General features: G+C 43.9%; 1 protein-coding gene across 1 annotated transcript in view; it reads left to right on the top strand.

Annotated features, from left to right (window-relative positions):
* The first annotated feature begins 2,810 nt into the window (after positions 1-2,810).
* The window catches only part of ARRB2 (arrestin beta 2), a 347,548-nt gene continuing 326,967 nt past the window's right edge, over positions 2,811-23,391 (top strand). The window contains exon 1 of the mRNA XM_085638335.1: positions 2,811-3,267. Within this exon, the coding sequence (XP_085494461.1) occupies positions 3,245-3,267 (23 nt within the window). The 5' untranslated portion in view covers positions 2,811-3,244. The remainder of the gene's footprint in view (positions 3,268-23,391) is intronic.

Here is a 23,391-nt window from a genome sequence, read left to right as displayed (position 1 = left end):
AAAACACCAGCAGGACTGCAGAAGCTTTTAGATCGCTTCTCTTTGTTTTGCGAGTTGAGAGGCCTTGTCATCAATACCTCCAAAACCAAACTCCTCTATTTTAACCCAACCAGATCCTTCAGATCCACCTTGACTTTGGATGGGAAACCACTTGAGCGTGTCAAAGAGTTCGATTACCTGGGGATCAGAATCTCTGACAAACTCAAGTGGCAGCCTCACATTGATAAAATGGTGTTAACCCATAGGCGGGTAGTTGGAGTTCTGGGAAAGGAATTACGTGCCTCCACTACCAAACCCATTGCCCCAGTCCTGGATATATACGCTGCAAAGGCGGTAGGTAGTGCTCTCTATGGCGCAGAATTATGGGGCTTTTGTTGTGTAGATGCCCTTGTGACCAATGAAAACAGGTTCTTTAGGGACCTCGTATCGCTCCCAAGGGGAACCCCGACGAAACCGTTATTGAGCGATCTTGGTAGGCGCTCTATTAGAGATTTAGCCACTCTACGTCCTCTGCTATATTGGGCGCGGTTGTGGCGCACCCTCGAGCTCTCTAACTATGCTGATGGCCTAAGAGAGGTCATGAATCTACGAGGAGCCCTCAAAATCGGGTGGCTTACGAATATTAAGAAGCTCTTGGTCGCAACAGGCCTCACAACCGATCGGGATTATGGGGCATCATTATCCAAGGAAGAAACCAAAAGAGCTTTTTGGCCATGGGTTGATGCTCTGGAGTCAAGAGACCCCAATCTTGGTAGTCTGACAGAGGCATTCCGCCAGCACAAGCTTATGCCCTATTTAGAACCCTATTTAGACTTCATTACGAAGCCCAAGGATAGATCACTCTTTATCCAGTTTAGGTTTGGGACTCTTCCCCTTCGCGACCGTACAAGCAAGTGGAATCCCCCACATAAGACTCCCTTGGATTGCCCAACTTGCCCGGGCGCTACTGAGAATATCTCCCACTTCTTCTTTGCTTGTCCAGCATATGCGAAACCCAGAACGAAATGGCTCAGGCCCGTTTGTCTGCAGTTAGGAACAAGGGACCACCTTGTTGCTCTGAGAATCCTTAAAACGGATGCAAACACTACTATAGTTTGCGGGGTGGCTAAACTTTTAGGCTGGGCATGGCTGATCAGGCAGAGGTTAATTAGTTCCAGTTGATTATTCGTTTATTCTTAAAGCTGTCAAAGTTTAATACATTTTTAAATATTTATTGTATACAAAGAAAAAAGATTCTTTTACAACATGTTTTTAAAATGTATTTCTATGAACTGTGTTTTATGTACATTTGTGCTTTTATGATATTTTATGTCGAAATAAAGCTTTGATTGATTGATTGATTGAATTTGTTTGTTATAATATAGTGTTCATCCCCCCAGAGACGCCAGACTTCTTTCCGTTTCCTTCAGAGAGAGAGAGCGATCCCTTCCTACCTATCTTGCGAATTCCTTGCAGACACCTTCCTTGATTCCTACTACCTGATCGGATGTTGAGAGGTTTAGACCTCAATGTTTTCTTTTGATTTTTGCTTAAGTATGGTTTAGGCTATCAGTATCCCTGACCCATAGAAGACTATTGACTGAGCTTCTGAGATGCTACCACTTTCTTGCTTAAGAGTTCTCTTAGTACCTAACCATCCTCAGGACTTTGAAATTCTAGATTACTGATGTATAGGCGAGAGAGTCTTAGACTATTTTCTGAGCACCAGATTTTGTTGCTACTATTCTGTATCGCAGTCACCAAATTGCTTGTTTGTTTGATACTAGTTTGCCTAAATTTCTTCAGGCATCTGGGACTTCAAATTGTTATTCTGTATCTTTACAGCATGGTATTACGAATAGTGTATTTGCACTTGATTGTTACTTTGTAATAAACTTTCATTAACTTGGCTATCGGTTCCTGGTCCTTATTGTGTACCTATATGGGTTACATTGTTAATTGATATTCGATTGGATGCAAAGATTAACTCCAATCACCTCTCAGTCGGAAGACCTATGATAAGCAAATGGGCACAGAAAACGCTGTATCACTATTCTAAATATGTACATATAAGGTGGAAAATACCGGCTTTAGGTGATTTTCTTAATATTTGTACATGCTGGGACATTAAAATACTGCATCATAGGAGTATTAATTCATCGACATCCTCCTTAGAGGCTGAGGCAGATAAACCAGCAAATTAATACAGTGAGCAGAGTAAATTAGAACCGAAGTAGGGACCTAGCGTAATTCCAACATCCAAATCACAATGCAGGCTATTGAAAGATTAGGCATTTGAATCGTGAACAAAAGTCACGTAAAAATATAATGAAGCCCTTTCCAATTAATAAAAGCAGTTTGCGTTTGTTTATATTTTTTCACTGCAATGATTGCTTGCAAAGAAGAAGACACCTAAAGGTCTCACTGTAAAATTATATAAGTGAATCGGTCCGTACGTTCACAAATGTGGGCCTCTAGTCGTGATCACAGTGTGTGTTAATCACCAGCAGCATAATCTTGATGTGTGGTCACTGGAAGGTGTCACTGACTCACTAGTGATCAACGGGTTGGTGAAACAGGTGATCAACTGAGTTGCTCCTTTTGGCTTGGTTGCTGTCTTTTGGTAGTGGGGGAGTCTATAAGGTTATATTGATGGTCAATTAGGGATGGTCACTAAGGTAATAATCCATTGACAAGCTCTCCTTTCCTCGTTCATCGGTGCCCCCTCCTCCCTAGTCTCATCTCTGGTTCGCGCCCCCAGCCTGCCAAATCTTGCGCTGACGTCGGTGCCCGCCCCCCTTTTGATTGGAGAGTTCGCCGAGGGCGGGATTAGATTGGTAGCGGGAGCCGCCCATCAGCGGAAGGGCGGAATGCACGGACTAAGCTCGAGCCTTGCTGGGGTCTCTGCAGAGTCTTGACAGAGGCTCTAGAGGCCATCGGTCGTAACGCGCGACCCCCCGAGTGCACCTATCAGCGGCCGAAGAGAACCCTCGCGCGTGACCTCCAAGCTCACCAATCAGTTGGAAGGGAGGCAGGCCCAGGCGCAAGTATCCAAATCCAGCTGCTATCAGCAGCCGAGGGGCGCATCTGTGTGAAACACTCAGCGCCCTAATCAGCTGGCAGAAGGGCCGTGGCGTGAGACCAGCCAGGGGCATCCTGGGCTTCTGCTGGTAAACAGCGACCGGATCCCCGCGTGAACTCAAGGAACGGACGGACGGGAACGCGCGGCAGACGAAGCGGAGGCGCGCCCCCGTGCGTGAGCGACATGGGTGACAAGGCCGGGACCCGGTGAGAACGGAATTAACGTAGACGGTAGCTTTGGGGAAGCTGTATAATGCATGTCTATTGACAATATTAAACCTCTCCTGACTTTAGCTCGCCACTCTGACTTCACCCTTGCTCTTTTTCCTTTTGACCTGACCCATGCTGTCTTACATATTGACCTCACTCGTGCTTTCTTGGCCTTTGACCACCATCTGGGTCCTCTACACCCCCCCGAACATTTCTTACCTTATTGTTCCCCTTTGAGTGGTATTTATATATAACATAACATGTATTTCTAAAACGCACAAGCATCCATTTAGGCAGAATAACAATTGTTTATTGTTATTGTTACCCTACTGAGTAATATTTATCTCATTGACACAAAGTGAAAGGCAAAGGGATGTGCGAGGATTCGAACCTATGACATTGAGGATAAACACAGAGGCCTGGACTCGAGAACCTGGCACCACACTCCGTGCCCGTTTATCACCCTCCCTTTATCTTCTCTACTTTAATCCCACCGTATGCCCATTATTTTACCCTTCTGTATGTCCTTTCCTATTCTGCCTCCAAGTAGGACCACTTCTCGTTGTATTGTTTTTATTGTCCTCTTAAGTTTGACCTCCTCCTCGTACTCATTTAACTTTGCATGACTTTCCTCTTTGAACTCCCATATACTGTCCGTCCTGACACCTGTGACTTGTGGTTCTTGTTGTTTCTTCTAACCAGTTCCTCATATCCTTATCCCCTTGCATGACTCATCTTTGAACTCGCACATACTTTCCATCCTGACCCCTGTGACTTGTGGTTCTTGTTTCTTCTAACCAGTTCCTCATATCTTTATCCCATTGCATTCTCTGTGCCCCTCCTGCACCACCCGATCCCCCTCTCTCCTCTGATCCCCTCCACACTCACCAATTCCACTGACGTCACTTCAGCAATGTATATTTTTCATAATATATATTGGCTCCGCTTAGTGGATCATTACACTCTCACTTCATCCTGTTGGCTCTTTGATGTATTTTTCCTCGTTGTAGAGAGTGCTTGCATTGCCCTGTTCCATTCCATCTGTCCCTATTATTCTACCCCTACTCCACACTCTACTGAACATGCATGAAATAAAGAGCACAAACCTAACACAACAAATGCACAAAAAAAAAAAAAACATTTTTCTAACTACTAATCTTTGGTTTCGGAGCAGCTTGCTATTTGCCAAACAATCCATTTGATGCCTCATCAGGGGTCATAAGCCCTACATAAATACATTAGCAATTACATGATGGGTTATTTTCCATCTCAAAAGTACACCTTAGTAAATATGTTATCTCCTAGGTACATTGTTTACAGAGTCCTTTTTTTCTTACTGCAGCAGTCCTTTTGAAAAAGTTTTGGTCAGCGCTCAAAATGCAGGCCAGACACATTGAAATTTATTTGTGATTTTCTATAGCGTAGCTCAAGTCTTTTGACATCAGCGTGCTTTACCAGTCAGTATGTTATATCACAAACAGTATATACTCGATAGTGGGAGAACAGTGCATCTGTGCCTTTTCCTCTTTGACCATCCTTTCTGTGCTCTTTCTCTCTGCCTTCAACCCTGACTGCAAGTCTAGTCTCTGACCCCCTTCTCTGCACACTCTCTCTCCCCTGATTCTCTCACCGGTCATCTTCTTATACACTATCGCCTTAGTGTTCTCTCCAACAGGCCCATTCCATGGTTTTATGCTCTTCTCCATTGCCCCCCCCCGCTCTGTGCCCTTTCCAATTTTGTAATCACCCTCATGGCTGTGTCCACTTTCACCTTTCCTTTTTGAACTCCTTCTGCACCTGCTCTCCTCTGACTCCACACTGTGATCTACCTTTGACTTCTCTCCTCTTAAACAGCCAATGTCCCCTACAAGGCTATCTTGCATGCAGTTTTTTGTTTGCCGCTTCCTAGAATGACATTCTTGCTAGATGGTATGTGGTGTTTTTCATCAGGTAGCATGTGATACAAGGTGAAAATGTTTTGTTTTAAAATTGTTTCCCTAAACATATTTTGCTAGCTTTTCTTTTCTAAAACATGTTTACATTGACCTAGGTTTTGCTCCAACACCTTAGACCAATTGCACTACTGCAGTTATTTACTCAGGAACATCATTTTGGCTAAAACATTTATTTATAATTTGACACAACGGTTTTATCGCTCAAGATGTGTTCACTACTAGCAAATAACATTTTATAAATACGGTTAACTATAATATTTCATTATATTTTAAAAAACAAGTAGTACATTTTAAACAAAGTTATTCAAAACAATCCGAACGAGCTGTTTACAAGACAAAATGTAATTCTGGGCAACACTATTTAAGCAGCCAAATAAATGGGGCTAAAACAGACAAAGGAAACACTTTCATGTGCTTAAAGAATCTTTCACTTCAACATCCAATTTTGAAATTTGGGCAAATAACGTGGTGAGTTCACCAAATCTTACACAATAAAATCAAGATGATCACACAAGATTTCTGCTGCTCCTCCACCTTTGATTCTCCGTAAATGGTTATCACCAAGAAAACAAATACCTCCATAGTTTAGCTTTTAGCTAGTTACAGAAGAGTTCCTTAAAAACACCATTAAGCAAATGAAACCTTTCTACTATTCAGCTGTCCATATACTACCTCACTTTCGAAAGAAAATCAGCCCAGCTCCAATTCCAGACTCGATTGAAATTATCAATTTGTTTTTAGAACATGGGTATGTGTTTACCTACTCAAAAGAGAACATGTCATACCCTTGCTTAAAAAATCTACGGCTATCCCAAATGATAATGTTTTCCCCACCACCAGCTTACCTTTACTAATGTTCTTTGAGTGTCCCAGAAGAAGAACGGTCTGAAAAAAACAACCGTACGGTTATTTTCAAACGGGTCTCCGTGCATGGCACCGCACATAATTATCATTGGTGGATCTTAATTGATGACAATTAAACATTTTTGATGATACTTTAGTTCTGAACCTTTTTTCAAAGACCTGGCCTCGCCCTCTGGTTCAGTGGACCATAAAATGCTCCTCCATACTCTTGAGGAAAGGCTCTAAAACGATTCCAATCATATCTTGAAAACAAACAGATGTCAGTGGGTTAAAACTGGTCAGTCTCTTCCTAAACAATACCCCTCTGACCTGTGGCATACCTAGGGCTCAGTAATGGCACCTTTAAGACACAGTATGTATATTTAACAACTTCCAGAACTTGTAACTAATTTAGGGCTTCAGTATCTTCTCTACTTGTATAGACTATACCTTAGAACCTCTACCAATGCTGATCATATGATCTTATCTTCCTGCCTATCCAACAGTAAAAAATGGGTAAGAGATTGACACCTAAAACTAAATTAATTAAAAATGGATTTTCTCTTAGTCTTCAAAACCTTACTCCCTACTTCACCAGTAGTCTGCGGAGTTTGATCCTCAAATTGCTGAATCCACCAAGTCCGTTGGACTAATATTTTAAATGGAAACTCAACCTTGGAGTCTATATCAAGAATATGGCTAAAGAAGCATTTTGTCAACTCTGATTTTTCCGTAACTGCAGGCCTTTCAGACGTCCAAATGGCTAAACAAACTACAGTGGAATACTTCATTATTTCCTCCCATGGCTGTTTAAATTCTCTTCTGGCTAGTCTATGAAAGAAAAGCCATATACTGCTAAAGGCGACCTTGAATGCTACGACCAGCCTGGTGACAAACTTGCTTAAATGCAACTATAAATCACCGGTCCTTCTTTTGTTAACATAATTCCAAATTAATGCACTCTATATTTATAAAACTGCCTGTTCAAGATATAAGACACTGCAAATGAATACAACCAAACATCTTTCGTTGAAACTGTCCTTCTCTGTGGGCTACGTTATCGCCAGAGGCAGAGCTAATCTTTGCCTCCAGAGCCGGCATTTTAAGAAAAGCTCACCTACTGACCTTTTATAGGGCGTGCACTTAAGGTGTGAAACCTCCTACATGTGTCTGTCATGCTGCTCAAATCCTTTAACTTATTGAAATGTGCTCTGAAACCTCGCTTACTGAACAAATTCTGTAGTACTTGATATTCCCTTACTAGCGTACCTGTTTAATCTTTATTGACTGTAGCAAGCACATCTAAATAAAGGGACTGCTTTGAAAAATGCAATTTTAATAACTGTAGTTTGAACTTTGCTTACCTAAGCAAATACATCTGAAGCAAGGGACTGACTGTAGAAAGATGAAAACATGTCTGTCCTTTTAGCTCACTAATCTTTTAATGTACTCACTGTGCTGCTCACTCTCGACCTCGCGCATGACTCCTGATAAAGACATGCCACTGCTTCTCAGCATGTATTGTATTTTAATCTGTGTAAATGTGACATGTTTTGATGCCGCTACAGGGCCTTATTTGTGCTTTTTTAAAGTTTTCTAAAATAAAAAAAAAAGTTTCTTCCGTTAAGCAGTTGTATGTATGCTTTGCGTTTGTCATGGTTGATAGACTTACGGGCAAAATTATTCTTGAAGGTGAAATGGTATGTGGCTGTGAGTGTTGGCATGGTTGTCCTCCAAGTACTCGTATGTAAGAGGAATAATATGTAGAACATAGATAGTTTTATTTTTATATAATTTTTGAACTTGTAGATGCACTAAAATTGATATTAAGTGGATGTTCAGGTTGATAAAAAGATGGTTTGGCCAAAATAATTGAATACATAGTAAAACAAAGTTATTCAAAAAGATGTTTAGGGATAGAACGTTTTGCAAAATATGTTTAGATTTGGTTTTCTCCCTCAGTTTTCATCAGTCTTTTGCTTAATGAGGTCCTTGATTAATCAAGCGGATCCGTCCCAAGTATGAAATGTTGCATTTCCGTAATGTGCAGGCTGAGCATTTTTTGGTTTCTGACCCTAAAGTGAAGTTGGAATCCATCTGTGTCTAGCAACAGAGGTTTATCCCAGTGGGAAAAGTTAAACCTTGAATACGGCTGCATAGGAGGAGAACAAGAACCATAATTATCCCAAAATCCAGTCAATCTCTCAAAATGTTCCATTTGGCCCCTCCTGCCAGTGTCCGATCCCATCAATCCATAGAAAAGACTTTACCCTAACCAATCTGCCTCTTCCCTTTTCTGCTGTACGGAATGCGATGCGTGTCACTCGTTAAAATATCCCTTTATTTGTTGGATTGTGCCTGTGCATCCTGTGTCCATTTTGATATCTATGCACCCGGCTGTAGTCACACTATGGACTACCACCATGTCAGCCGTACCCCACCCACGTAGGTACTTGGCCATGACCCTCGCATCTAGTTGGGCCTGCCCCCCATCCCCATTGAAGGGCTTTGGTTGGTCTTCCCTCCTCTTTCTTTGAATGTTCTGTGGCCTCCTGCCCCTCTGTATATTGTACTGCTGTACCTTCAGTATGTTGTGCCATCTGCTTAACTTTATTCACACTGTGTTGTGTTTACCCTTTTTACAGCACTGTGACTGCTGTCCTTTTCCATTCCTTTAACCTAATGGGGTGTCTGGCAGTGAGAACTGGCCTGTTTTAAGCAGGGTGCACTTAGTGCTAAACAATATTGTACTGTTCTCTTGTAGGGGCATTCATCAGCCTGCGTCTCGTATCCCCTATTCCCCATTGGATTGATTCCTGTCACCATCTGTCATTTTTGTGCCATTGGCCCCACCTCTCTTGCCAACTGGTGCTCTATTCCCACCGGCCCTTGTCAGTCTGGGTACACCTGCCCACTTGGCATTGTGTGCTTCGCTACCCACTTGATGTTTTCCTGCTGTGTTGTGCTATTTGCTTTTTTCACGTCATGTCAATTTGAAGCTTTTTCCAGCCCCGAGGATGCCTGTTTTCTTTCCACCTCTTTGGTCCCAAAGGACATGCAGGCAGTGAAAACGAGCTATATAAGATACTGTTGGTGCAGGTAGGGAGAGACAGCCCTAGAATGTCAAACAATGTCTATTCCTCGACAGAGCTGTAGTAGTTTGGACCCCATGGGTGGCGTGCAGCGCCTCAGATGGACGGGTAGATAATTTGTAAGTCTACATACTCTTTGTGCTTGTGGCATTTATTAATGTACTGAAAGCTATGCAAACTCTCTGGAGCCGGCTGAAGCGATTAAAATGGAGTCTATCTAGAGCAGGCACTGGAAACAAAGTAGCTCTGCACGCACGCAGTTACCCAAATCTAGTAGGTGCCATACAGGTCTGGTCGTTGATGCCACCACACAAATGTATCCAAATCATGCAGGTGCGGCGATGGAAATGGGAGCTTTGTACACAGGGAGGAGACTGGCGAAGGCTGTCACATGACCTACTCAAATTTTGCGAGAGCTGTGGGCAGCTTGTGTGTGCAGGGAAATGAGCAGAATCTGGACTGCTGAAAGCATTGTTGGCTCAGGTGCATGTGGTGTGCATAAAGTCTTAAGGGGACTTACTCAAACCTTTTACATAACTGGCGCACCTGTCGAGTAGTGCGGTTCACGCACCATTTATCACTCCCTAGGCAAGACCTTTAATTCCCACATTTGTGGTGGGTGACACCACTTACCGTGGCACATGATGTGTACTAGTTGATATCGTGCACATTACTTGATGGTCCACTAGGCGCTCGTTATTCTACTTTATTTGGATATAAAAAATATCCTTCAAAGAACACCTCGTAATTACAGCAGCGATACACATTATAAAAAGAACCATAACATAAGAGCACTAATTCTTAAAAACTTCAAATTACATTAAAAAACTACACTGGTGATTTAATGATAAAAGAGCAGAATATGCAAATAACAATGACAATGACAATTAAAATACATTCGATTTCAGGTATTAACAATCAGCCATAACTGCAATCCAATGTTTCGTAGAGTAGCAGCAGAATATACAGGAGAGCAGTCAAATAAGATCAGTTTTAGCAGCATTAAAAAGATTGCAATGTGGTAAGGGATAGCTCCTAAAAGAGGGCATGATGACAAACCCTTCCCGTTATAGCCTGAGGGTGCGGTATGCATGTCGTATAAAGATTGTAAAAGCAATATTTAGAGCTGTATTTTCTGGCATTAATGCTGCAATAATTGCTTGTCTGCACGACCGGATTCCCAGCCTGTTCCACTCAGTTTTCAATTTACGTCTACGTAGTGACATAAAAGTGGGACAAAGGCATACTATGTGAACCAGGGTTTCAGGGGTCATGCCGCACCCTCTGCACATTACGTCCTCTGACAAATGGCGCCAGGCGGGCATGTCCTTTAAAAATTGCCACTCGCCCAGTCTGACGGCCATAAAACTAAGTTTTAGGTGCCAGGAGTAATTGCAGGATAGGTAGGAGGCAGGGGATAACCGACCATACGAGCTGATTGTAGCCCATGCATGTCTGCGTTTGGCAAAGTGGGCTTTATCAATAATCGGGGACCTTATCCGAATACATTTCTTAATGCTAGTTTTAAATACTAACCTACTAGGGTTAAGGTCCCATAGGGCGCACGCAAGACAGTTCTTGGATCGAGTCCTTAAAAAAACGGCTATAAGAGCCGCATGGGTTTTTCTGGGGGATGTCCAGCCAAATTAAAGACTCCAATGAGCCTGTGTTTGCTTGTCTCAGTTTATGGCACAGATTTAAATACAATCCCGTGCCAGAGATTTCATAATTTAATAAGCCCAATTAAAGTCTAATCTGAGCAGCAGAGGCAGTTTTGGGCAGATGAGTTTTTTTTATAGATTTTGGTCACATGTTGGTTAAAAGTGGAGTTTAGTTTCCCCCTAAAAATCTGAACACCGTATGTCAATACCGGCCCAATTTTTGCTCTCATAACTTCCAGTAGTGGAGATAGACTTGGGCCGGACAAAGATCTTGAAAGCTTGCAGAAATTCACCTGTAGATTTATGGCTTTTACTGAAATGGCCTTACGCTGTTTATTGAAGTTGCCCTTGGAGTCAAAGTTGACCCCTAGATATTTATATGCATTGCCTATTGTGAGACTCATGTTGTTATACAGACATCCACCTCCACGGTAACGTTTTCTACCAAAGATAACCACTTGGGTTTTCTTTAGATTAACCTCTAGACTATTCGTGGTGGTATATATATCTAGTTTATTTAGTAGCCTTTGAAGCCCTACCAGTGTCAGACTGAAAAGGACCAGGTCATCGGCATATAAAAGATTACTTATTGATACACCTCCCATCTTGGGAGGATGGCTGTTTGTTTCTTCAAGGGAAGAAGGCAGGTCCGCTATGAACAAGTTAAAAAGGAGGGGGGCCAGCACACATCCCTGTTTAACTCCTCTGGATGTTATAATTTTCCGAGAGAGATGTGTCCCGGTCCCCAACTTCACGTGCACCCGAGTGCAATTGGATGATAGCATCCAAAAGTTTGGCTGGGATCCCCCATTTTTTCAACTTTACCCAAAGGGCAGCCCTTGGTACCCTATCGAATGCGGCTTTAAAATCTACAAAGCAGCAAAAGACCACCCTAGAAGTAACTAATGCTTTGTCAACGATTATGGACAGTGTCAGTAGGTGTTCTGCTCGGCCCAAGATCTCAGCTCTTCCAATAGGATTCCAGCATAAAACTTGACCTCGATGTCTAATAGGGCAATTAATCTATAGTTGTTTGGCGAGGCATGAGAGCCTGACTTGTAGATCGGGTGGATTATTGCCCCTCGCCATGAATCCGGTATAGTTGAACTTGTCCACACGAAGTTGAAAAGATTAGTTAAGTATCTTGACCATTGGTCAATATTTGATTTAAACAAGGGCTGTGGGAGGCCGTTTGGACCCGGAGCGCCGTCTGTTCTTGCTTTTGATAGAACTTTGGTAACAGTTTCTTGGCTGACCTGAAGATGTTCACTGCGTGGGTCCAAACAGTCTGTGGGCTTGCTCCAGATCAAATGTGAGATTGTTAATGTTGGGTTAGAAGCACATGAAACTGTAGTCTCTAAGACCTCAGAGGCCCTAAAATGGTCTGTCAAATAGGCGAACCAATCAGCTTCTGCAATGTTTGCTCACCCAAATCTAGAAAACCTGGAGTTTTGGCGGTTAATTAATGCCCAGAATCTTCTGGAGTTGGAGTTTTTGCTCTCCCATAGAAGTTTACACCAAAATTTGCCTAGATGGCGCCGTTTATCAATTTGTATAGCCACCCTAAATAATTTTTGGTTGGTTTTATACCCTTTCAAGTGCTCATTGTTACCTGGGGATGTCTTGAGGATCCGCAGAGCTTTGTCTTTAGATTTCTTCAATACCCTGGTTCGACTAGAGATTGAAAACTGGCGGCTAGAGAGAGCCTTGTGAGCTTGTTGTTTAGATGGAAAAAGACTTATCAATTGGGAACAGAAGGACGACCTCGCGCCGGTGGGGGAAACCACTGCATCCGTGCTTTCTGCTATGAATACCGAACATGCTTTCATGATGTTTAAGCTGATATCGCTGACGATTGCGCTCTCTCTTACTGCAGGGCAACGAGGGGGGTTGGTGTATTTCTGAGGTAGTTGGAGCTACGGCATCAGGGTTACTACTAGTCCCTGCCACGTTGTTGTCAATGAAAGTGGGAAGCCCGTTTGCTGTCTGTGGGCTTGTGACCACTTGTACAAACGGAGTCTCCGGACATGGGGTGGCTTGGACTTGGTGAGAGACAACTTGATGGACGGTCTGTGTCATAGAGGGTTAACATTCCCCTCTTGTTTGGGACCCAGTAGTCGTTGGTAGCTGAATATTCACCAATTCTGGATTATGAATTGGGATCGTTCGGGTAGATTAATCCGGATGTGGCGATGTGCCACCACCCTTCAACGACTTTACTTTGTGTAATACACTAGTTAAAAAAACCGGGAGCGAAGAAAGGGAATCCATAATGGGCGAGCAGCAACAAACTGACTGGACCAGTTTTGTGGACGCTTGCGCACTCATTATTAGCTTGTTCAGTTTATCCAGCTTGCTATCAATCCCTGCTGTGAACAATGCTAGAGTGTTCAATAAGTCCACCTGGATGTCTAATTTGTCGGAGTGATGGTTTAGGGCCGTGACTGTGGATTGAAAAGTCTGAAGTAATTGAGGCCAAATACTCGTGGTTATGAAGGCGTCATGGTCTGGGTCAGTTTTGGATCTAGAGTTGGGTGAATCTTTGAGTGAGTTGTGAGAGTTCTTAAAGGAAAGAGACAGATCCACTAACCATTGGACATTTGATTCTGTACTTTCTACGACCTTTGGATAAGCTGTTGTTACTGCTGGAGATGGGGGTGGGCACTGTTGAGGCTTAATTAGCTCTGAGGACCCCTCTAAGAAACTTGAAACCTGTAGTGGGCAGAGGCTGGGTGTGTCAAAGTTGGAATCCAAGTCTTTTTGACCGTGAATTTGTGGAAAGATCAGATAAGAGTGGGGCGCGATGGGGGCCACCTCAAACTCCTGGGGGTTATGTGATGACATAGCCATAAGATTCTCTGATTGAGATACTTGCGGTGCATGGAGGCTTAGATTATAGGTCAAGCTCCTGGAGGGTTGCTGATTCAGACAGAACTCTTGATTAACCATGTCGAGAAGAGGGGAAAGCTGACATGGTGGGAGTTGGTGAGGACTTAGAGCTGGTTTTTGGGGTGTGATCACTATGCTCTCTGAAACAGTTTCCCGAATGTCAGGAGCTAGCCCAAAAATGAAAACGTCCGGAGTGTGAACCGGGGTGTTGGATGATATTGGAAACAAGTGAGGCAATTGTATATTTGTCTCAGTGGGTTGATTAAGATCGCAAGACTTAATTGCCTCAGGGGCTTTTTTAAAGTAGTCCAGAAGCGAAAAGGATTTTGAGGTGGTCACAGATGATGTATAAGAAGGTAGCAAGCTGCTGTTGTTAGTGTGTTGCCGTCCGTTTGATAGCTGGTTAGGGGCCTTCAATGAGGCCATGTGATCCTGTGGTGTCGCCGGGTTGGCTGAAGCACACTCCACGACTGCAGCCAACCGTTTTGATTTCTTTTGTTTTGAAGTGGGAGGTGCTTTTCTCATATTTCCTGATCTCATCGCTTCTGTTGTTGTGCGAGACTGTTAGAATCTATAAATTATTGGGCTAGCTCGCTTGAGCCCTTTGTCAGGCGCACCCTTAACTGCCAACTGTGCCAACCGGGCTAGGGTGTGTTTTGCAGAAGCGAGTGGAGGCGTGAAAGGCCAGTTGCCTCCAGGACAAAATTGCTGGACTTGCCCGACCTTGACCTAGGTGAAAAGAACAAACGCAGCTGACTATAGCAGTATGCGGAGGCATACGCAAGGGCACCCCCCCACTCTCTTAATCCCTACACAACCGCTTGCAGTTCCCAACCCGCGGCCTCCCTTCAACTGATCCTAAACTGCACCAAGGGGAAAACCCTGAGACCCCTGCTGGACTCCCAGCTCCCAACTCCCACCAGAACGCCGCGTCCACAACTGTCCGGCAGTCAAGACTAGATATAATCGCCGGTAAGGTCGCAGCGCTGCGGCGTGGGGAGGGGGAACTGGGCCAGCAGTCACGGGCCAGATTCCTTCTGGGCAGTAGGGTCAGCAATGGTGGCGACCGGCAGGGGGTGTTGGAGGGGGCGGGGGAAGCAGAACCAGGGTTGGCAGAGCTAACTGACTGGCGAGCGGCTAGGCAGCCTAGGCAAGGGACTGGCTAGTTGACTGGCCAAGGAGGGAGGAGACCTGAGCAAAGACCTAGTGCAGTGGGGGCGAGATCGAGAAGGCCGAGACCAAAAGTGGGATAAGAGACCAGAGCCAGCGAGAGCCAGCGGGCGAGAACCAGAAGTGGGAATACACCGGGCGTGGGGGCGGTGGGAAAGGGCAAGAACGGGCAATTGCACAATGCGACGAGGGGGTAAGTGAGCTTTCCATGGCTATTACACAGAATTCCGTGCCAGATCACTGCCAGATCTGTGCCTCTTGCCACTAGCACAAACACAAGCACGCGTCAATGCCAAGAGACCGTAACCCGATACCTTGGGCCTCAGCTCTCAATGGCTTAAGACTAACGCTCCCCAGTGCTCCCCGGGTCGACTTACTTGAATATTGCTCTACCGAGGGCACCTGCCTTCACAGCAGTTGCAGTCTCTGCCTATCCGCCCTCACCACCTACCACCGCCACAGCCGCAGCCGGTTTCGCCCACAGGTACTGGGTCTCTATGGTCACCACTCACGGTCTCTGCACGCCGACAGCCGCAACTGCTCGCTTCGCTTGGCTCCGCCCACGGGGCTCGTCAACGCTCGTCAGGGCCTGACGTCTGACGCTCGCCACGTTCTGGGTTCCACCTCCAAGGATCGTGGCCAACTAACTTCCGTGTACAATCAACGATCCTCTGCCTTTCTGGATCTTCAGAAATTTGAATGATGAACATACTGTTTCCAGAATTAATGTATTGCTGTCACAAGTCTTCATATGCAGTGTCGCCCACTGCTGTTTCTGCTACTTTCCGAGGAAGAGGTTCACAATTTCCTCTTGCGTGTTTCTACTAAGGAATGAATCCGCCTTTCCAAAGAATGCTGGAGGTTTACCTGAGTGACTTAAGTGCATTGTAGTTAAACAGATGTCTAGGTTTGTTCCTTTCTCAGGTTACTTAGAAAGAAAACAATTTTCCACCGGTCTCCCCCCCCCCCCCCCATCTCCTGGATGTGGTTGGTCAGCCTGTTCTTGGGTGACCGTTTGCACTTAGAACTGCAGTGAATTAATTAGTCAGGGAGAATGAAGTTTTGTACATGAGATTTGATTTGCCCTAGATGTCTTCTAATGGGCTCCATGGTCTTTCTCAGTAAGAGGCACAATTATTCTTTATGACTTGAATCTTTTTATTCTTCAACACCAAAAAAATAGAGCGTTGATCTCAATTGGATAATGCAGATAAAACATCAGTATGGTATTGTACGTTTGGTTTACAAAGATAATTAGTAACAAATAAAACGTCCCCCTGGTCCCTTCCCCCAAAAACTCAATCTGGTTTGTGGCTTGTGAGATGATGAGTAAGTCTTCAGTGTGTTCATGAGGCATTGTTGGGGTTAGTTCTGCTAATTGTAGGACTTGGGTATTTGGGGCAGGTTAATTCTCGAAATTCTTGATTGAGGAGTGATATATATGGGCACCATAGCTCCCCAAAGGATACCCCTAGATTAGTCAGGGAAAAGGTGATCCTCTCCATCCCCAAGGTGAGCCAGAGGTGATGGAGCCAGCTCAGGTGAGTGGGGGATTCTGTTGTCCCGGAGTGCGAGAGAATGTTTTCAATTTCTGCACCCACGGCTATACCGATCTGCTTTTCCCTGTCTAGATCTAAGGGGGTAGGTGAGGGGATCGGGCAGGCCCAGAAGCGTGTATGACAAGCATCTAGGGATCGTCCAAGCTCCCTCTCCCTACGAACCTCGCCTGGCTTGTGAGTGTGTCTAGTGGGTTGCAGAAGAAAGGTGTAGAGGACCGAGATCAATCTCCCATCAGTGGTCGTAGATACTAGCTATTTTACATATGAAGAAAGATGTCTCTGCATTTGGGTCTTATTGTCTGGCTGTACAAGCCAGTGGCACAGTTGCCAATATGCAATCGCTCTGTTTCCGGAATAGCATAGTCCTCACATAGTTGAGTGAAAGGGATCATCCCCCCTCTCCTCAACAGATGCCCCGCTGAGCGGCAGGGTGACTTGGGGAATGCTCCAGGGCTGTTGCCTGGCTGGAAATCCGGGTTACCTATATTATGGTGCCACATTCAGAAAACTTGGCGCTTTCTTTTCAGGAAGTGGTGGTTTTCTGAATGTGGCACCATAATATAGGTGTTTATTATTGGTCCTTGATCAGAAGTGGCCACCTCGCCAGTCCAGCATCTCGGTCAATGAAGGTTTCTGGCATATTTTAAGGTTGTGTTATCTGTTGTGTAACTAGCATTGTGCATTCAGAATGTCTTAGATCGTGGCATTCTGAATGACGTGGGGTGAAGGATGGAATGTACATGCAGCAGGCAGGAAGAGGATCGGTTGGTGATTGGCAATGTTTCTCTGCTCTCCACCACTGGGTGTATTTCTGAAACTTGATGAAACTAATTTTAAACAACTTCATGGCTTTGTGAAGTTTCTTGAGCCACATTACTACAGTGGCGATGAGGATGGGATCTGAACCCACGCATGCAAAGCATAATTGATTAGTGATGGTACAAGTGTCTACCCACTGTGATCATATCAGGAAAACCATGAGTATTATCTTGTGAGGAATTTTGAATATAGACGGTGAAGAATTTGAACGACTTGGAAATTGGAGTTGTCACAGGTTCCCAACTAGAGCTTTCCGCTCATATCTTAAACTTCACCATACAGGTGCTGTACAGTTTGTTACCTGTGGGTTATCCGTTAATTTTTTAATTATGTGGCTGGGTATCGCATGCGTATTCAGCTGTGAGGCACTGAAGACTGCTGCATGAAGACTGTTTTTCTATGCTTGTATTCTAGGAACAACGTCATTGCGCTACAGGAAGTAGCTTAATGGCCATCTTGGATCAGGAACCAAACAGGCTTCAACCTAAGCGACGTGTTTTACGGAGCACTGCGTGTCAGTGATGCGCACACTTCTTTCAGTCTTGAAGCGCAACTCTGATCTGCGATGCCCACTCAGTTAAATTATCATAATGCGGTGTGTGCAACGTAATTGGTGCACACATGTAATTATTTGAAGGTTGCTGGGTGTTACTCACGGTGACACGCACACCCTGTTTAAATTTCTGATTCTCATTGGCACACATCTGCTTTCTCTTCAGCATCAGTTTCAACATTTGTTGTATGATGTGCGCACATCCTATGGGGTCAGTGATGCGCAAACTGTAAGTGATATTGGTTTATTTGTGTCAATTGTTTTTCAGTATATTTTAACAATAAACATTTTTGACATATAATTGTTGGTTACAGGGTGTCATGGCTAATGCGCGAATGTTTAAGCAGCCATCCATATATTTACAAGCGCCTAGTAAACCACTCTCTGTGGAAAAAGTGGTTTAAAACTTTTGAATACGATGTTGTTGCTATTGATGGCAAAGCATTTGCACCAGAACTAAAACTAGCCTTATTGTTCAGTTTTTTTGGGTAGTGCAGCAATAGAAATCTTTGGAAATCTACAACCTATTCTGGCTCCTGGGAGTGAAGAGTGTCGTGGAATGTGTTTTTAGAGGCAGTTGCAAGACTTGAGAAAAACTTTGTTGAAGAGCCTAATGTCATGTTGAAGAGACATGGTTTCTTTAAAAGGAAACACCTTTTGGGGGAGTCGGCTTGAGGAGTATGAAGCTGCATTAAGGGTGCTTGTGGCATATTGTGAGTTTGGACCGAATGTAGATACTGTGCCAGATTGGTACAGGGGTATTTCTTTTTTGTGGCACTGTTAAGAGAACTTTTTTTTAAAAAGGCGTACCGTTTGTTTGGACAACCAAACACAATGAAGCTTTTGGAAAGGTTAAAATGTTGATTGCTCCAGCACTTTGTACTTTCGATTCCAACGGGGAGTTTTATGTCTCGGTTGGTGCCAGTTCCACTGGTGTGTGAGCTGTGTTTAGTCAGGTGGTTAATGGCAAGGAGAGAGTAGTTTCTTTTATCTCTTGAGCATTGAGAGGTTCAGAGCTACAGTATAATACTATTGAGAAAGAAACGTTGGCCTGTGTGTGGGCTGTTTAAGAACTTTTTATGGGGTAAGCCATTTGTGTTGCTCACGGACCATAAACCTTTGGTGTTTATGATGGAAGGGGTGAGATCTAGAAAAGCATCATCAAGATTGGCGAGATTAATTGCAAGGTTGCAGGACTTCAACTTTGAAATACGGCATATTCCAGGTGGAAAAAAATCCCTGTGTACTGTTTATCTAGATTGTCCCAACAAGCGAAAGTGGATGAATTTATCTTGGATCAACACAAATGTGTAGTTGCTGCGGTGGATGTGTTGGACAAATGTGAGGGCATTATTTCAGAATTTGAGTGGGAAAGAATGTCCGAGTTAGGTGAGCAGTTGCAGAGAGTAAAGCAGTATGTGAAGACAAGTTTGCCACGTGAAAGGAATTTGGGTCCAAGATTACAAAGTTTTGCACCTGTTTCAAATTAATTCAGTCTGGATGATAACGTATTGTTAAGACATGATTTATTTTCCCCACCCGTGGGGATTAGACACAAGCTTATAAAGCTGTCTTACTATGGACATCCTGGTGTTTCTGGAACCAAGAAAGTGCTGAAACATTATTGGTGGCCAGGCATGGATGTAGCAATAGAGAACTTCATTGATACTGGTCAGGTTTGTGTGAATTCTGACAAACATTGTAAAGTGTCATGTGAGCCAGTAAAACTTCAGAGCATTCCATGGAATCCTTGGAATAGTTTTCTATTGATTTCTCAGGTCTATATAATCTGTTAGATCAAGTAAAGAGGTTTTTAATTGTAATCATTGATACGTTTTACCATTCCTTTGTTAAAAATCCCACTACTGATGTGATGATCAAATTCTTGGAGGGGGTGTTTTCAAATTGAAGGATCACCCAAACTGTTAATGTCAGATAATGGAGTACAGTTTGTTTGATATAAAAATGGTGCAGTTCCAGGGAAAATGTGGCCTTGGGGCAGAACGTGCCCCTCTGTTGTGCCCTATAGCCACTGGTCAAGAGGAAAGGGTCAACAGATTTCTAAGTGAATGCATACAAGCGGCTTTGGCAAATAATGAGGATGTTGCTGCATTCGTACAAGGAAATCTATTGAGCTACCTTAATACCCCTCACTCGACCACAGATGTTATTCCTTATCGTCTTATGAGGGGTAGGGAAGGATGTTCCTTTCTGGCTCCCAGTGGTAATAGTGAGAGGAATAATTTTGGTGGATTATTGGAAAAAGTCAAAGAAAGATTGAGTGATGTGCAAATTAAAAGCAAGGTGTATCATGACAAGGTTCAACGTGTAAAACCCAAATTTATTGAAGAGGAGGATTGAGTGCGTTAAAATCTTTCTCAAAAAGATTGGGAGCAAAACCCCTAATTCCTATGAAAAAGATTTACCATGCCAAAACTAAGGCTGCAGCCTTATATGGGGCGGGGGTATGGGGGCTGGCACTTAGTGACTCCCTCCAGGCCATAGAAAATTAATTTCTTAAAGCTTTCACCTCTCTCCCTCAGTCCTATTTCAACTACGTCTTACACTTAGAGCTGGCCTTACCCTACATATTGGATGCTATCAAACTAGTGCCACTCCTCCTCTGGCCCACTATCTGGCGGAGGGACACTGTCCCACTTATCCAGACTATTATAAGTAACATCTTAAATTCAGGAACTATACCAGGATTAGATGGGTGCAATATGTAGAGAAGGAATTGACGGATATTGGCTTGAACCAACTTTTTAAGGACCCACCTACCTGTATGCCCATATCGAGACGTAGACTGATCGACACCTATATGTCACGGGCTCGTTATCAGAGGAGGGAAAGGAATTACCAAACAAGGTCAGCCCTCGTGTACAAATTAATTCCATCTGTGCACGAGGGAGGTTATCTCTATCTGGCAGAGGTTACTATCCCTCACCATAAATGTATTTTATTGAGATTTCGTCTTCACTTTGCTGTTGGGTTACCCTGGCAAGAAATTTAAACACTCAGAACTTTCTGCGTGTCCGTGTGATAGCCATTCACCCCAAAGTGATCTTCGTGTTTTATTTTTCTGTGGGTTCTATCGTCAGGAAAGGCAGAATTTTATTGTTCTGATTTGTAAAGCTCACCATTTTAGGTCTTGTCGCGTAGCATTGTACTTTTTATAATCGCTTCCAAACTCTTAGGTATGCTTCTCTTTGGCATCTTTCTTATGGGCATGTATAAACAAGCATTTTTAATGCTATAGGTCTCGGCTTTCATTAAGTTAAAGCCATTTGCCTTGCTATACAATACCATTAGCAAAGTAAATGGCTTTAACTTAATCGAAGGCGAGACTTATTGCATTTTCAATGCTTGTTTTGTTAGGCACGGGGAGATTAAATGACTTGCCAAGAATCCCAGAATGCTGAGCGTCATGGGCGAGACTCGAACCCGGTTCCCCAGCTTCGAGGTCGCCCGCTATAGCCATACGGCTACATCCTCTCTCCTGATGCATGATAGAAAGGATGAAATGGAGAAACACATCTGTGCCTGCTTGGTGGTGTGGTTAATCTCATCAGGCTGCTAACTCTCCTCTCAGCACACGCTCTTTTCCTTTTATTTTTTTGCAGCGCCCCTTTCTGTGGCCCAACATTAATCAATCAAATGTAAAAACCGACTTGGGGTCTCAGCCCAACTTGATGAATTAATTACGTGGATTTAAAACGTGAGTTTGCTTTCACATTTTAATATTTTTGACATGTCACCAGGCACAGCTTAGTTCCAACTTGGCAATTCGACTGGGAGATAGTACATGTATAGCCATAAGTATAAGTAAGATGTCATGTCGGCTGAGCTCCAGTGACTGCTCTCTGCCCACACTCCCTACAGGCCGCCAAATGTGGGTGGGAATTTACAGGAAAAATACTTTCGAAAACTTCGTTTTTTCAAAGAACCCACAAAAAATATAGCGCAGTTCAAATAAAATGGGCAAAACACATATTGATAAATCTGAAATGTTAAGAAAATATTGCAAGAAGCCTTAATTATAAAAGGTTTGAACCGAGTTCTGCATGGAGATTGCTTTGTGCTGTCTCTCTTTGCATTTCTCTTGAGGTTTATAAAGTCCTATATGGACCTTTCCAGTTCCTTACGAAATTACTTTTGCTCACTCAAGTTGGAGTATTAATGTCTACCTTTCCTCATCCTCTCCAAATTAGTAGCCCTCAATAAGATGGGTGGTTCTTCTAAAACCGAACCTTTTCTCTCTGACACAGTAAGGCGAAATATGTAATGTATATAGTAAATCACATATGTGCCTAGAGTTGGTTCAATGAGGAGCGGAGCTGTATCGACAGCTAAGGGCATCTGATCAGGCACACTCGGGAGGACAACTCTCGGCACAATCTGTTACTCGGTGGCGCCCTGTCCATATGCAAGGTACGGATTCATCACCACAAACTAAGCACACGCTGAGGGTGCACACTGCGGACACAGAGGTGACACATAGCTCTGAGATTTACGCCCACCCCCTCCCCAAGGGAGTGAGATGCACAGGTGCCCCAGTGGCAGCACAGTGCCCAGTTAGAACAGATGCCATGCTCAGACTGCACTCTGCCAATCTGGCGGCTGCTGTAAGTGAAAAGAAAAGTGAAGCGATTGCGCACTCCAACTTCGAACGCACTGCTAAAGGCCGACAAATATATCATAGATACACCAAATTGCTCAAATGTTAAATCCATTTATTCCAAGTATTCCAAACTGTTAATCTTCATTCATCAAGTTACACGGTAATCAATCGTATAGTTAGCTTCTAAAACGGCAGATGTGCCACAAGCCTCTTTCTGTTGCATGCTTTATACGATATTCATATCCTTAGTGATTGTTCTCCAATGCATTTCGAGCTTAACTTATAGCTCTTCTTCAGGGATTCACTAAAAGTTTAAAAAGACATGACTATTAGATTATACATCCCAACTGTATTACATATTTCAACAAATTACTCATGTTTCGTGACTCGGACCTTTTAATTGACGTTTTCCCGCTATACGTGCTTAAACTAAGCTCCCCTCAAAGTTCCCAACCGTTGGGGGGAGGAGCCTAGCGCGCAACCAAGATGGCCGCGTAGGTGCGAGGCTCCCGAGGACCTCCGCGACCTCCTGAATTAATCCTGGCTATATCCTGTCCTTTTTTTTTTTTTTTTTGAACCAACTTTTATTGATTTTAACGGTCGTGCAAAAAGTCCATACACAGCTTGTTCGCCTACAACCACATTGGCCGGCAGCAGGTGACTAGTCATTGGCATGAATAAAGGCATATGCTTTAGCACCAGTAACATTATCTATCGCCCAGAAACCGGCCCCCACAGGTACATTTACTCTCAGAGGTTGTTCGCCTTAGTGGCGTTGAGCCCTCAGTAAACCTCCCACCCCGCAACCCTGTAGAGACAGTCCTTAAAGGCTAGAAACCATGGCTAACGAAATGTCACACTCATCCCAGGCCAGCCGGGCAGGGAGCGTTAGGATAAGACAGTAGGGGTGCCCCAGTTGTGCAATGTTAGAGTCACATCATATGCTAGCAAATATCACC

The sequence above is a fragment of the Triturus cristatus genome, chromosome 12 (genome assembly GCF_964204655.1).
Source record: "Triturus cristatus chromosome 12, aTriCri1.1, whole genome shotgun sequence".
Taxonomy (NCBI): domain Eukaryota; kingdom Metazoa; phylum Chordata; class Amphibia; order Caudata; family Salamandridae; genus Triturus; species Triturus cristatus.
The sequence above is the reverse complement of the archived record's forward strand: the minus strand, read 5'-3'. Positions and strand labels throughout refer to the sequence as shown.